The sequence below is a fragment of the Lepisosteus platostomus genome, chromosome 17 (genome assembly GCF_059453375.1).
Source record: "Lepisosteus platostomus isolate fLepPlt1 chromosome 17, fLepPlt1.hap1, whole genome shotgun sequence".
NCBI lineage: Eukaryota > Metazoa > Chordata > Actinopteri > Semionotiformes > Lepisosteidae > Lepisosteus > Lepisosteus platostomus.
The window spans coordinates 20,031,081-20,046,877 of record NC_142627.1 but is presented as its reverse complement, the minus strand read 5'-3'; the positions used below and the strand labels follow the sequence as shown (position 1 = coordinate 20,046,877).

General features: G+C 38.5%; 1 protein-coding gene across 5 annotated transcripts in view; it reads left to right on the top strand.

Annotated features, from left to right (window-relative positions):
• pde10a (phosphodiesterase 10A) overlaps positions 1–15,797 on the top strand; it is a 93,455-nt gene that overhangs the window by 40,980 nt on the left and 36,678 nt on the right. For all 5 annotated transcript variants that reach the window (XM_088609508.1, XM_088609507.1, XM_088609504.1 and 2 more), the window contains exon 2: positions 9,733–9,861. In XM_088609508.1, the coding sequence (XP_088465634.1) occupies positions 9,733–9,861 (129 nt within the window). The remainder of the gene's footprint in view (positions 1–9,732; positions 9,862–15,797) is intronic.

The following is a 15,797-nucleotide window of genomic DNA, read 5'->3' as shown; positions in this document are numbered from 1 at the left end:
GTTTCTTCTGTGTGTGAATGGGTTCAAATGTTCCAGTGTAAAATGAGGAACTTGAAATTTCCTGAGGCTGACACACTAGCAAAGAACGTATAAGGTCAAAGTCAAGTGCATAGATCTCAGTTTTTCCGTATTTTCTTCTAATATCTGTTGGCTGTTGTGCATGTATTGTAAGATGAGATGTTCCTGACAGTTGACCTCATTTACACATGCTGATGGTGTTGACTTTTGTTATTCTGTCTTTCATTCCTCGCAAGTATGACTGGAAAAAAGCTTTTAACATCTGCGTAAGAGCTGCTCTGTCCATTAAACATTAGTACTCCAGCCACAGCAGTTTTGCCATTCTGGTCTTGAATCCCAATAAATTCGGGTAGCATTGCCACTCTTTTAGTGGAGACATTAACCAAGGTCTTTCTTGATGTAATGCAAGAAACAATCTTTCTCTAGTGCTACTTACACTTAAGAGATGATTTGACATTTGCTTATTAATGAGATTCCCTGAACATGCTGCCAGAGACTTGTATGCCAAAGTCAACACAGTGAATGCATGCCTTTTTCAGAAAACTAGACAAAAAGAATCCACTTTCAAAACAAAATGACAAATTGAATGAATCACAGCATATTGGCTACATGAAAGTGACACTGAAAAGATTTGTTTCTTTGCTCCCTGAGAGGAGTTTGATTTATGGGTATCTGGGGGAGGTGGAGAGGGGTGAGGAGGAATCATTCTGACATTGTTTGCAGTTCAAGCTGCCTTACTGTACAAGACTGGTTCTGGGTGGCCACTGTAAAAAATAGTTTAGATAGTGATGGTTTTTGTTTTCCTGATAGATCAATTTTAGGGTTCCTTAATATATCTTGAACTAAAATAAAATCAGTGTTTTGAATGGTGGTTCTATGAACGCTTGGAAATACAAAATGTCTGTTTAGTCCTCCTGTCGAGACTCCCTGCAGAGGATATAAAATGTGAAACTGAAACTGGTCTTTCCCTCTCCACTCCGTTTAGCATCATCACAGATTGTAAGTATTTTGTTTTATGGTGCAGTTAAAGTATCTAACGATTTGCATCTTTGTTATATGAAGACTCAATACAGAGCATAATGATTTAGGAGAGAAGATTAAAGTGGATTTAATCCAAGAGGAGAACTGATTGAGATCCTCAAAGGTTTCAAGGAAATTAGTAAGGCTGATTCCAATGCCTATTTCAAGTTCAAGAACATTATAAGGACATATTGTAGCACATTTACTAGAAAACTTTTACCTTGTATAATTACTAAAATTAATAAGCAATTTTTTGCGTATAGCACCCATTGCTTGTTGAGATATAAAGATTAGAAAATGGATGGATATCTCAAATATGAGCAGTGCTCACATGAAGCATTCCGCAGTGTTGTCATACCTACTGTAAGCTGACTTTACATACTGTAGGCTAACTCAGTTGAACTCTGAGTACACTAAACATAGCAAATTTATTGCAAGTATTTTTTTTAGGTTTTAATCCGGAAGATGTAGAAGATACACCTGATGTTACTACTGTATTACTAACAGATGCAGTGTGTGTGGCCACAGCTAGAACTAATACAAACTGTACATCTAAGAGCTAAGTTTTGCCCCTGGTTGTAGATGCAACTTGTAGTCTTGTGGGATTCTGACCGATTCCTCTCATAGAACCTGGACAAGCTTGTGCCTCTTGAGTCCTGGATGCCACATATCATCCCAGCTCATCCAACAGATATTCAATAGGGATCGCGTTTGGGAATGAGGGCATCCATGGCATAACTATCACAGTCTCGCCTCGTAGTGTCGTCCAGTTAAGTTTGTCATCAATTACAGTACTAGAAGTACTGTAGTGCCTGGGCAGTCTTTCCCAGACCATCACACCTAGGTTTTGATACCATAGGGGGAATACACAAAGGCGTTCTCTTGATAGATGAAACAGGTTTGTTCTTTTTTGTGTTTTTTATTCTTGATATTTATCAGGCTTGACATTCAGCTGGTTGATTCACCTCATCAGCTGCATGCAATCAAGTCTCTCACTAATGAGGTGGTTTGGGGATTTAGTGCTAATGCAAGTCAGTTACTCAAGTATGTAGTGGTCAGTTATGGTATGACTAATCGAGCAAAATAAAGCAAGAAAAAACTTTCAGCCAATATCTAAAATCTGTATATTTATGTCATGTTTCTAAAGACATACATGTAGTATTATTTTGATGTAGTTCAGGTGGGTACATCCGAAGAAGGCTCCATAGCCGAAACGTTGTGTTTCTTCTCTTTTCAGCATGGAATAAATTACTTGTATTATTAATTTGATGCTTGGAATACTTTTTCATTTTTTTTGCAATACAGAGCTGATATGTAGAGGAAGTCTGATTAATTTGTAAGCAAACAACAACACCATTCTATATTACATATTTGGGATACTGCATAGTGCTGAATTTGACTTAAAAAACTAAATTAGACAAAGATAACATTGTACCTTAGGAATTAAGCCGTGCGCCACTTTGTTGTTTTAAAATGAACGATTGCAACATTTTCCCGATTGTGGTATGCTTTTGTAGAGTTTCATTAAAGTACTGTATATTGTTATGTAGTTCTTGTCACCAGGTGTATCCATCAGATATGGCTTCAGCATAAAGTCTCCAGATAGTTTCTATTACTTTGGAACTTTGCTTGATGTCTGCAGGAACGAAAGGAGCTTTTTAAATGATAGAAACCTTCAGTATTGACAGTTATCCTGTTAAATGAGGCTTGTTCTATAAGTTGTGCCAGTAAAATGAATATTAATTGCTACAAACATGGACGGACTGAATCAGTGTTTTCGACTCTCATGGCTTTCTTCACAGGAGAAGAGCTGTAAATCTGCTGTTTGAATGAACGACAGCATCGGCAAAGTCAGGGCTTGACTGGCTCCCCTGTTTATGAAAGTTATTCTTGTTGACTTTTCATGCTGCACACTTTGACCTATTTACTGTAAACGATTGTGCCAAGTTGAACACAGTTGTCTGCTGACGTTCTAGTCAGTGGGGTACAGTTATCAGTCTCTGAAAAAATGCAGCCCAGCTGTTTGTGGATTACGACGTGTGGTAATATGTGTTGGTTCATATGTTCTGCCATGCTCACTGCACAAGAATGCTCCTTTTATGTTCTTCTAAGACATCACTGGTGCAATACAAGTCGGTTTTTAGCTGGTCTAGCTTCAGACATTTGATTCAGGAGTGTTCATACTCAGATGTAGTTTACATAATGTCTGGTATCCTATGACCTTTTGTAAAAATTGTGAATAATTGTATTTTGTTTTTCTTGGCTAGAAGATGTTTTCCTGTTTTTAGATCCTCTTCAGTTTTTGGTGTGTGTGTATATATATACTGTATGTGCTATAGTGGCAGCAGGGCATGTTGTAGGAAAATTCAGTACTGTAGTCAGTTCTTATTAGTGTTTGTAGTTTACCATGTTGTAAGCTTTCTCTTTCATTTTAATGTGTTCTTTAAGAGTTATACATTTTAATTGTCAAATAAAAGCACATACAAATCCACCTGATCTGTAATTGCCAGTTGTGTTTTTCACATCTCCACTTCATGAATACAGACGCTCCACAAAGGTGAGAATCGAGAAGTGTATGCATACTGCTCTGACATACCCAGTTTGGAGAACACTCATCATTCCACATATCCCAGGCTAGGCAGCCTCTTGCTGGAGGTTTAGCCCTGATTGAAGGAGCCAGTTTAAGCCCTGGCCAGCTAATGGTATTAGTAATACCAACCCTGTACTCTGCAGGTTTCAGCGAACGCTCACTGCTGCTTTGGGTATCCTGGTCCCTGCACTCTGGCAAGTGTATTTATCTGGTAGAACATCTCAGGAGCCTCTTTAAAAGTATTCTCAGCAATGACGTCCTTATTAATTGAAACGATCCATTTTTAGCGATAGTTTTGAGAGGCACTGAGTTTGTTGTCGCAGTGTGAAAGTAGTGTCATACTGTATAGTGTTGAAGGAGGCTTTGAGCTGTAGTGTCACATCTTTGTGTACAAGCCTGCCTATGACATGTGATGCTCCAAGAACTTTGATGATTTTCCATGTGACTCAGCAGCTATGAGTTCTGCTTACTATTTTAAAAATGAAACCAAATATGTGAAGTGCTCAAGAGGTCACCTAGTTTGTGATTGGCTTGTTTGGGTGAACGAAGCAGGTGTCGCGAGTCAGAGTTTTGACCAACAGTATAAAGGTCTGCTTGCTTTACAAGGTGTAGTCTACTGGCAAACCACCTTTCATTCAACTACAAAGCAACAAATTACTTTTTTTTGCTGCTGTGTAAATAGTGTATTTCCATTAAACATTTAATCGGAACTAATGAATGTTCAAAATCTTTGTATACAAAATACCAGACAGATATTCATGTGCTGATGAAATTATTGGCGCATGTATTAACTATATTGTTTTTTTTTAAATATCAAAAACTGTAGACTATATTACCTTAGTTTATTTCAGAATAGCTATATAATACTGGAACTATATTCATATGTTTTCATTAAAAAAAACAATGATGAGGCCGGTACAGGTGCAGTGTAAGTTGTGAAACATTGAAACTAGAGGCTCACTTGCTAAGTGCATTGCTGACTGTTGCCCAGTTTGTGCATTTCTTTCTGTGCTTCCTCTGGTACAGCTTTGAGAAATCTTGCACTAGATTGGTAAGAATGTGCATTTACACCCAGATACTTATTTGCCAAAGGAACGTGCGGGACATGTGATGTGATAATGCAACAAGTAAACTATCGAACACAATTGCATTTTATGCACTTGAGTTCATGCGCCACATGCCCTTGTGAAGCTGGCCTCTTTAGAGCAATTAATTTAGAGGAGACAGTACTGACAGTGCAGCATTTCACATTACATATTACAACACTCTAATAAAATGTAAGGTTAGTTGGACTGTTCAAGCAAATAAGACCTCAGAGAGCACTTTCCCATGGATGACTTTCAAATGTGCTTCGTGCAGCTGTGTACCATGAGCATCCGCACATTCAAGTCATCACAGACATGCCATGCCTCGCAAAAGTATTCACCCCACCTGCAAGATTTCCACATTTTATTACTGTCTGAACATGCACGACACTTTATATTTATAATCTATTTGGTCTGCTCCAAACTGAAAAAGCTAAGTGCTGATAGCATGCAATTACATTTCAAAAGATTCTCAATTGCAGAAATTTTCCATCTCTCTACTACAGCAACCCTAAATTACTTGAGGGGCAAAAATATAAAATAAAGGTCACATAATGTTCTCAGTATTCATGTAATTAAAGTGGTTTAACTGGACTTTAAAGTAAATGCATCCATCTCTCAAATACTGAATTTTGAGCCAAACTCACACAGTGATACCGACTAACAACCACAAAGAAAGGAGCTTTCTGAGCTAGTCAGGAATAAAGTGGTATTGAGGCACAAATCACAAGGTTGCTTACCCTTGGAGTACAATGAAATCCATCATTACGAAGTGGAATAGGCATCACAACACCTAGGTCTTCCAAACTGAGCAACTATTTAAGCAGGAATCAGATCATGTTTGCCAGTGTGATATGGGAGTCACTCTATATACATCAAAACGTCCTTGTTACTACGCAAAGCAGGCCTGTATGGGTGAGTGGTAAAAAGGAGCCTTTGCTGAAAAAAACAAATCCTTTCTGAAATGTATCATTTCAGATGGGGCAGGAGGTTTTTATGGTCAGTGGAGTAAAAAATGGACCTTTCTGGTCTAAATGCAAAGCGTTCCGTGTGTTGCAAACCCAACACAGTGTCACCCTGTCAGCACCGTCTCTGCTGTGAAGCATGTTGGTACTGTATCAGCACCGTGCTATAGGGACGCTACTGATAAGCACCGGAGTTACAGGAGAATCTAAAACTGGGTAAAAAATTCCCAGTTTCTGCAAGACAATACCTGATAGACAAAGCTGAAACCATACTATACTGGTCTGACAAGAAGAGCCTGAATGTCTTTGGGTGTCCCAGTGAAAGTCTTGACTTTCCAGTAGCAAATTTATGGTGAAGCTTGACCATCGCAGTCCCTGTACAATCCCCAAAGAACCCGTCTGGACTGGAGCACCTCTCCCAGGAAGAATGGGCCAAATACCACCATCCCAGTGTGCAATTCCGGCAAATGCCTTGCCAGAAACACCAAGAGTAATAATTGCTGCCAGAGGTGCTTTCACCTACTAACTAGCTAAGGGGGCTGAATACTTACAGTATACATCAATACATTTAGCTTTATATGAGTTCTTTGCAGGATCTTTTGACATTGAACCTGTTTCACATATAATACTGTTCAGCTTTAGTCATTTCATTTATGAATAAAAAAAGGTTAATAAGCAAATTACATGTAAATATTAATTTGACAGTAACGAATACAAATGTGTACATTATTGGATAGGCTGAATACTTTTGCAAGGCACTATAAGTGGTGGTTGCAATGAGCTAATGTTGCCCATGGTAAAGTGTTTGGATGAACTGTGAGCCCAAACTATTGCTCCAGGCAGCACAGTTTTCACAATACACGTGTTTGAATGTGCCAGTTAACATTTGCAAGCTTTCTGTTAATTGTGTTATATTTCATCATAATTACAGCAATGGGTATGTTGTGTCTGCACATCATGGCAGAACTTGGAGAACTTTCTTCCTGTATTTAAAACGGCAATGGCCCCAGTTCCATCTGTGTGCAGTTCATTCTGGGCAAGCTATACATCACCTCCATTGAACCCAGTAATGACTTCTTAGCAATTTCTGGCTGCTTTCTGGATTCATTTTCGGATTCCCAGCACATCCACTGTTTGACATCCGTCTTGTGTGAAGCATGTGCATATGGCCCTCAGTGGGACACTTCCCCCTGTCAGGGGGAGAGACCCAGGACATTCCTTCCTGCCCCGCGGTGCAGTGGGGACTGGACAAAGACCCTGTGTGTCTCATTCTCAGGCCTTTGCCATTGCAGAAGATAGAGTTAGCCAGGGGGGTCTGAAATAGAATTAATAACCTGTACTATATTAAAGAAACAAATCCCATCTAATTAGTGCTGGGCACATGCTGGATTCTTGCTTCCTTCTTTCTAGTGGGATAAGTTCGGACAATGTAACCTCAGTGCCGTAACCTATTAAAATGTCCAAATTCTTAACTTTAAATATAAAATATCTAGATTTTGTGGGTAATACCTAATATAGTTTTTTTTCCTGTAGAAGTACAGGGTTCTTCTTAGAAAGTTTAAGGTTTGAATTTCCATAGCTTCTCTGCAACGCCTCCACCCTTCCCATCCATGTGAGTTTTTTACACACACAGGGGATAACAGCTGAACAGCTGGATGGCAGCTGTGCTACAGATGAGGCTGCAGAATCTCCTGTCAAGGCTGGATTGTGCTATAAAGCAGGGGTTCCCATCCCTGGTCTTAGGGACTCCCACACTTGCTCGTTCTCATTCCAGCTGAGCACTGTTACATGCTCGAATCCTTACGAACCCCAATAGTAGAATTAAGCTGAACTCTTTGTTTTCAGATCTTAAACATGCTGAAAGTTGCCTTTTAACTGTTGCATTACGTACAGTAAGGAACTGGAAACCCTCCAACTTCAGTCAGGCACCTTGTTAATTCAGTTACGTAAAAAGCTCAGCTGGAATCCAAATGAGCAGGTGTGAGGATCCCCTGAATTATCAATAATAATGATGAGGCAGTTTTCATTGGTAGTATTTATGTGCTGAGCAGTAGAAGGATAGTGCAGGTACTGCCAAAATAATAAATTAATAAAATTACAATATTGGCATGAATTGGAAGAGTAATGGAAGTGAAGTGCAAACAGTGTAGTAGACAGATGTTGTGTATACAGTGCAATAATGTACAAATCTTATTGTGTATACCTTTTGTACAGTGAATAAGTGCAATTAGCAAGTTACACTGCCAGTTCAACAATTAAAAGTATTCATGCAATACAGTGCAAGAGCTATTGAAGGATGTAGTTGAGGCTGTGATGTAAACAGATGTCTTTAATCTTCATTTAAGTTTTAGCAATAACTGAAGTAATGTTTAATACTTTATATAAAAAAATATTATTGAAGTAAAAAAACTCATACAGACCACACAAGCTGCATTAAGAATGTGGTTTACCATACTGACAGCTCTACAAATGATTGTTTGCAGAACAACAAACATATTAAAGAGCTGCATTTCTTAAGCTCTTAAGTATCTAATTGTCTGTTAAACGCAATCAAGCTAATTTTTTTTACCCACTGTCTCAGGCTGTTTTATTTTCTTTTGAATCATGATGATACAATAAAAACTGCTTTCAAGATTGGAATAAGCGTCCCATTATTATGAAAGATTGTGCATTGCATTCACTTAAAACAATCTTGCTTTCGTACCTTTTTCGTACCAACATTTCTGTCTGTAACAGATTGGAATCATGCATTTTGTTTGGTTTGTAGTGTTATTGGCATCCCGATGTCCCGTAAATGCTGTGCCTGCATGGAATACACATTTACTGCAGATACAGTAATCTTTACATTCTTACAAGCAAATAATCGATTATTGAAGGCTGGAGAAGCTAAAACATTTTGCTTTTTCCATATGGAAACTTTCTCACTTTATTGTTGTCTGAATGAAGCTGTTTATTTACAGTTGAGCAGCTATATGCTTATTTATGATGACTGCTAGGAAAAATGTAATTTACAATTACTACTCATAGCAGGTACCCATTATGACCTAAAGAAAAGGGTTTAAAGAAGTGACTCTTGTTTCTAGTAAAATTCATGACTTCCTGTTTCCTAGTATACCCGCTTCTGTGCTGATCCTGAGGTAGCACAGAGGGTTGGTTTTTGCCAGCACTCTTTTAAGCAGTTGCATCAAGTTGTGTTTGTAAGCTACAGTACGCAGCAATTGTTGCTAAAGCTAATCCCCTGGCTTTTTTCAGGAAATAGCTAGATGAGATCCTTGGATCAATTTATCTACTACCAACAGGGTTAGATGGAGTGAATGGCTCCCCTTGCTCATAACCGTTCTTATGCTCTTGAGTAGTGTGACTGAAGAGACTGCTTGCATTTAAGTAGTTCAGTCAAATACTATCTTAAGGCAGAGGGGAAGTGAAATTCTAATTGTGACCAAGCATTGTCCTTCATGCCTTAAATTTTAAAGGGTTTTTTAGTGCATTGTTAAAGCTTTAAAACATGTGTTAATTATTTAGTATTTAATGTTGGTTGGATTATGTTTGAACAGTACCTTACAACTGTGACATTGTGAAGTGCAATAAAACAGTACCTTAAACACTGTCACCCAATAATATACAGCAGTCTCCTCTTAAAGTCTGCAGACTATCTCAGTTCAATTAAAGTGAAGTAAATATTTATACGCTACCTTGCAATAACAGGCCTTTTTTAAAGATAGACAAATCTTTCAGTACAAGCTGTGAAATGGAACTATCAATCTGTAGACGTTTGCTGTGGTACAAAACTAAAAAAAAATGTACTATTACCGCTCATTGCAAAGTTCTGGATTTTCTTGAATAAAACATATAGCTGTAAAGGGTCCGAATATTATATTTTCAGCTGGGTGATGGTGCCTTTTTTTCCACACTTGCAGAATCTTTGCATATGCTCTATATAATTTGCTTATGGATCTGGTTTGTCTGTACCAAATTGTACTGCAGAAAGTGGATTTAATTGAATGCAAGAAAAAAAAACCTTTTACAGCGCTAACTCTTCTGTTTTCCATTTCAGGTCTGACCGATGAAAAAGTAAAGGCCTACCTTTCCCTCCACCCCCAAGTTTTAGATGAGTTTGTGTCTGAAAGCGTGAGCACAGAAACAGTGGATAAATGGCTGAAGAGAAAGAACAGCAGACAGGAAGGTAAGAGTGTGGATTGGTGGAGAAGAAATGGGGTTATACGCAGCATGAAGTTTCCCAAGAGCCCTTGTCATGTTTTGGAATGATGCTTTCATTATGTCAGGAAATTAGTACATCCTAACTAGTCCTAATATACTACTAATACTAACACACAATTGGATAGTGGTGAGAGGGATCTCATCAATCTCAGGGGATATGGCATCATCGTCATTATACAGTATGTGCCAGGCTAAGCATGGTAGTATGACAGTAAGCATAGATGCCTCACAACTCTTGGGCACTCTTGGGTTCAGTTCTGGCCTGGGCTTCCTCCTGTCTTGAGTTTGCATGTTCTTCTTTGGCTGTGTGGGTTTTTGTTGGGTGCTTTGGTTTCCTGCCACAGTCCAAGGATAATGCTGTTGATGTAAATTGGGATCTCTAAATTGTTGTTTGTATCTGTGTGCATGTACCTTGTGACTATATTGGGCTAAGGGGTTATTGAAAATAGTTGAATTTTCAACTAATTTCAACTTTGGACAGATGTTAGTGATTTTGACATCTTTCTGCACGCTTTGGGTGGTAATCATTCATGAAGCTCTGACTGAAGGCCGGCATGCTGCAGCCAGCTTCATTGCATTTACTCCTTGGATCTCATCTCAACAGTCCATTTCATTTATACTGAATAGGGGATGAAGAGCGATATAGAGAAATCAAAGCAGCTGTATAAATTGACTTAGTACAAGTCTTTTTTTCCCACACATACACACACATTTGACAGAACAAATATAAGCCGGGTGTTAAGAGGAAGGAAACAAAACTCTGAAACGAGCAGTTAACCGAAACGTAAGCATTACCTGTACAACACTGTTGGCAGGGACACATACCTTCAATCTACAATTAAAATCTCTTGTTCCACTAGGAACAGTTTTCCCCTCAGGTAGTTTACCTAAAAGAAGTGGGCCAGGAAATTTATTTTAATGCTTTTCTGTCTATTTTTAAACTTTTTTCCACTTAATTTATGCATCTGCTTTTACAGTTTACCTCACTAAATAACTATGCAACATGGTATCCAGCAGTAACAAAATGCTTGGATGGAGCCTGATTTTTACGGCTTGTTAAATGTGTTTGTATTGGTTGGAGTCTCTGTATTCTCTCAAAGGCAGAAAACTGCAACATGGATAACAGACCTACCACAAGTCTGCATCCATCATGTGGTTTTGTTCCTGGCTCGGGGCTGTGTGTTTAAGTTTCTGACGTCAGCATGGACTCCAGGGGCATCTTGGGGGGCAGCATTCTGGATGCCTTTTCTAACTGAATGCTGTGTCTACTCTGAGCTCAGTTATTTGGGTTTTGGAGTGTAATTTGAAAGTCTACAGTAATTAACTGCTAGCTTTCTGCAAAATATCAGCTTGTTTTAGGATTTGTGTATTAAATTCCATGGATATTAATAACCTCTAAAAACTTCAAATGCCATTTCTGCAAAAACGATTTTTACTTTTCTCATTTAAGGTGTTGTTGACTGTACAGTTTTCATATTTTTTTCCTTTTTTTCTACCGGTCTCATTTTTCCACAGACAGGGCCTGCCTTAGAATTGCATCCATTTCTTGCCAGCATTAGTTTTATCAATCATAGTAGTCCTGACGCTAGCAGTTAGTATAATGAGTGAAATTATATATAATTTGTCAGTAACAAAATGTCGAAGCATTGGTTGTGGAAAAGCATTGCTGTAGGAATGTTCAATGGTCATTGTGACTGAGAGAGGGTCTTGACAAGCTATGTATTTTGGTTTACAAACAAAAATAGTAAAATAGTACTTGGAATCAGTCTGTCCCTTCATGTAGATGACTTTCGGTCACTGGCTATTCTGCACAGAGATATAAATAATATGACACATTTAAAAAGAAAGGTGACAATAAAATAATATTACCTTATCCGAGAGCTGACATAAGAGTAGAGGTCTCCTAGTCTCCTCTCAGTAAATGTACTTTATTGCATTAGCGTACGTATTGTATATCAGTTAATGCACAAGAAATGCTTCTCAGAAATGTCTTACATTTGACTATTTCCTAATGCAGTTTACATTGACCATCTCAATATAAAAACTGCTTTTTGAAAAATGTGAAATGGAAAATGTGTTGTTAGCCTAACATTATTTTGTTTGCACAGACAGCATCCATTTTTCTGAATATAACTTTGAGTGTTTTTTAGGGGCATGAATAATGTTTACACAGAATACTTAGTGTAATGATTTGGGCTGTGTGAAAAAAACAATTTATCATTAGGATTGTTTATACATGTGCTTATTTCAACGTTATGTTGTCATTTGTAATAGGAGTTTATTTACAGGATTTTGTTGTCAAAATAGATATGTTCTTCTTTGTCGGCTGTTAATGATAATTATTCAAATATTCCAAATGCTTTTCGATACTCACCTATGTCTAAGTAACTTTTGCAAATCTCTCTACAACATAACATTTGTACTGTACCCATGCACAATGAAGGAGAGATGAATTCCTTGCATTTATATTGTTTTTCCCTGCAAAAAGATTTTATACATATGGAAGGGGACCTACTTATTGATCACTGAAGAGTAACACCCAGCTGGGTGATGTATGGCAGCCATTATGAGGCAGATCCAGGGGTGTAAAGAGACAGAAAAAGTACCTCGCCAATGGAATTTAGGAGGGACCCTTTGGCTAACACTCCTACTCTTTTAAACAGTGCCATAGGTTTTTCATCACCCTTGGTTCAATCTTTCATATGAAGGTCATCACGATGTCCCCAGCCGCCATACTGCCGTATTGTTTTGGGAAATTGTAGCCCAAAGGGAGGAGTGCCACTTAATGATCTACTGGTTTTGAGGCTGGTCTCTACTGGTGCTCAGGAAGCTGCAAGGGCTGTTGTTCCACTACTTCCAGTCTTACCATCAGGAGTGCAGATCTGCTTGTGATTTGTCACTAGGAGATTCCCTTTCGTAGTTCGCTAGTGACATGAATTGGGCTCCAGCTGCTTTTGGTATGAGCAAGATCTTTTTAATTTTGGTGCCACTTGTCTCGCCCCCATGTACGAACATAATTCTGGGATTTTTGTGATTCTGTAACATTGGCAATACAGGTACATATTTAGTGTGGTCCCTTAAATGCAAGGCTTTTCGGGTTCTGCAAAAAAAAGGTTGGGGACTGATGGCAAAAAAGCTGCACTACAAATTTGGGTGCTTACTTTATGTATGTTAGCATATGTAATGTAACATAAAATAGATTAAATGTAATTATATGGGATGGTTTAGGCTTTCAGGTCGCTACTTCCAGTCACATTGGATAAGATTGTCTTGCACTTTACATTGACATTGACCTTTTTTAAATTGTATAATGTTAGCATGCCCAGAGGGGGTTGGGCAGCCAGTTCACCTTGGACCCCTAGAGGTTTTTTTTCTCCTTACTAAGGAGTTTTTGGTTCCTCACCTCCATTGTCTTCTGGTCTTTTCTGTTCTGTGTTCACAATATGTATGGTCACTTGCTTTGTTAAGTGCCTTGGGGCAACCTTGTTGTGAAAGGTGCTATATAAAAATAATTGAAGAGACGAATGAATGGGCTGTCCCACTGGTAAGCAGTAAACGCAAGCAGGGATGTTCAAGGTATATGAGTGAATGATAGTAGAAATCTGCTAATAAAAAACTGTGAAGGCAGATGTCTTTGAAAATTGCAATCAGAATCAGAGCTAAAGACCTCTTTGTCAAAATAAAGGGGAAATGTACATATATTCTATCTCTGTAATATGTACTATATGAAAGAATTTGTATTGAGCTCTTGAGGTTTTGTAGCATCTGACACAAGTCTTGTAGTCTTTAGAATGCAGTAATTGCACAGAATGATTCTGAGGAAAAAAATCCTTAGCTCCCTTTATTGCTAGTGGTCACTGCTGTCTTGAAAGGAGGTGCTCCCACTTCATGGAAAGCAGATGTTAGTGAAATGATCGGAGTAACAGCACCCTGATCTGGCATGGTCTCAAGAGAAATTTCCCATAGCTGAAGCACAGGACACTAGACTGCTCCAGGACGTCAGCGTGAGGCTCAAGCTGATGGCCTCCTTCAAAGCATTTTTGTCCTCAAAGGACTGGAGCTGAAGTGTACATGCTGATCCCAAGGCAAGGCTTGATAGAAAAAGAAGATTGTAAAAAAAGGCAAATGCACACAACCAGATAGGAAAGGAGGAAAAAAGGGGATAACAGGAAAGAGTGGATGATATAGAACGGCCGTTAGGAGCTACGGTATGTGCTCTATCAAACTCATAGCACATGCTAGTGCGTGATGTTTTGCTTAGATGCAGTTTACAAAATCCGATGGGTGCAATACTGGAACTCTGGGGGAAGAATAAAATGAAATCTACAACTTATCTGGTTAATATATTTGAAAGGAAATGTTAAGTGATGCTGGGACATGTGGATCATGGATCAGATATTTTAATCACCCACACCTTTTAGGAATCTGCTATGCCCAGCAGAGACTGGGCCGGGGAAAAAAGGAAATGACAGTGTTTTATACGTGGCAATATTCCAACAATAATGTGAATTTTAGGAATCAGTCTTGTCCTTTAGCATAGCCGATCCATCAAATTGTGTATTGTTCAGCAATAACCTCAACTCTGTGGGTTTTAAAACATAAGTGAACCCCACATCTGTATTTATTTCAGATATAAACTTAAATGTTTTTGGCAGCCTTTCGTTCTCAATGTCTGTGGTTGTAGATATCCTCTTTCATTTTATTAAAGATTTCGAGAAACACTATTTCTTCTCAAATTCAGTGAACATGGTCATTTCTGTGTTTTCATGTTGGCTGTCTACAGTGAGTAAAAAACATGCACGTAAATGTGCAAGAATTGCAGTTTTAGAGAGAATTGGTAACATTTATACATTCTAATTTAGACCTTGAGATATAGACTGCTTTATAAATGCAATGTAGTTGTGAGACTTTTGCTGTTAGATAAACAACATGTTGTGATATTTGGTATAAATCAAATTCCTTTAAATGAAAAAAAGAAAACCAACACAGGGCTATTTTAGCTTGTGCCACTGAATCCTTAAACTCACTGTCCTGAGCTTGTGGTGTTTTATGTTCACACCTCCTTGTTCTAATGTGTATTGTGAATGTGAGCTGCATGGCAGCAGCCAGTAGCAGGGAGATGTATAGATTGTTGGGTGTTAAAAAGGTATGGGAAAACGAACTATTTCAATAGCAATAAAGTCATCTTTAAATTCCTCCACATGGGAAGAAGAACTGGCACACATTTCTGGAAAGCTGACAAAACAAACAAATCATTGCATAAGGAGGCATTGTTGAGCTGCGTCCAGCACAGCAAAAACCAGAGCAGGAAACAAGAACAGCCAACCAGCCATCCCTAGAAATGCAGCAGGCTCCCACCCACATACAGGTCAGAAGAGAGGCAGTCTTTTGCTGACTGTCCAATGCACTCTGTCTACAGCCACCAGCAATTGATGTTTAAGCGTTCGTATCAGAAGTTGTAACCTTAGCTGTTCAGTATCTGTCTACTCTTTCCCATGTGTACATATTCAAGGACATTTACAATTTTAGCCCTAGATATTCATAAAAGAAGGTGGACCGTTTTTGGCAAGTTTAAATTTCCCGCTAGAGTGGTCTTGGCAAAGGCCTTTGCAGAACCTTGTTTTTCAATATGATGTATTGTAATCAATTATCAGTGTCCCTCTGCAAGCATCTGCCATGTTAGGGCTAATTCTTCATAGAACAGCATGCCCTGGCAAGATGTGCTTGCTAAAGACAGTGTTGAACAGACCAGAGATTACCTGTACAAAGAAACAGTACACTAAATGAATTGAGTAAGTACAGTAAATGAATTAGGCAGAGTGTTTACTTCAAAAGGTTAGTCGATTATATATCCATAATCTTAGTGAAATTAAAAAGAAGTGTTTATTAGATTTCTCTTGC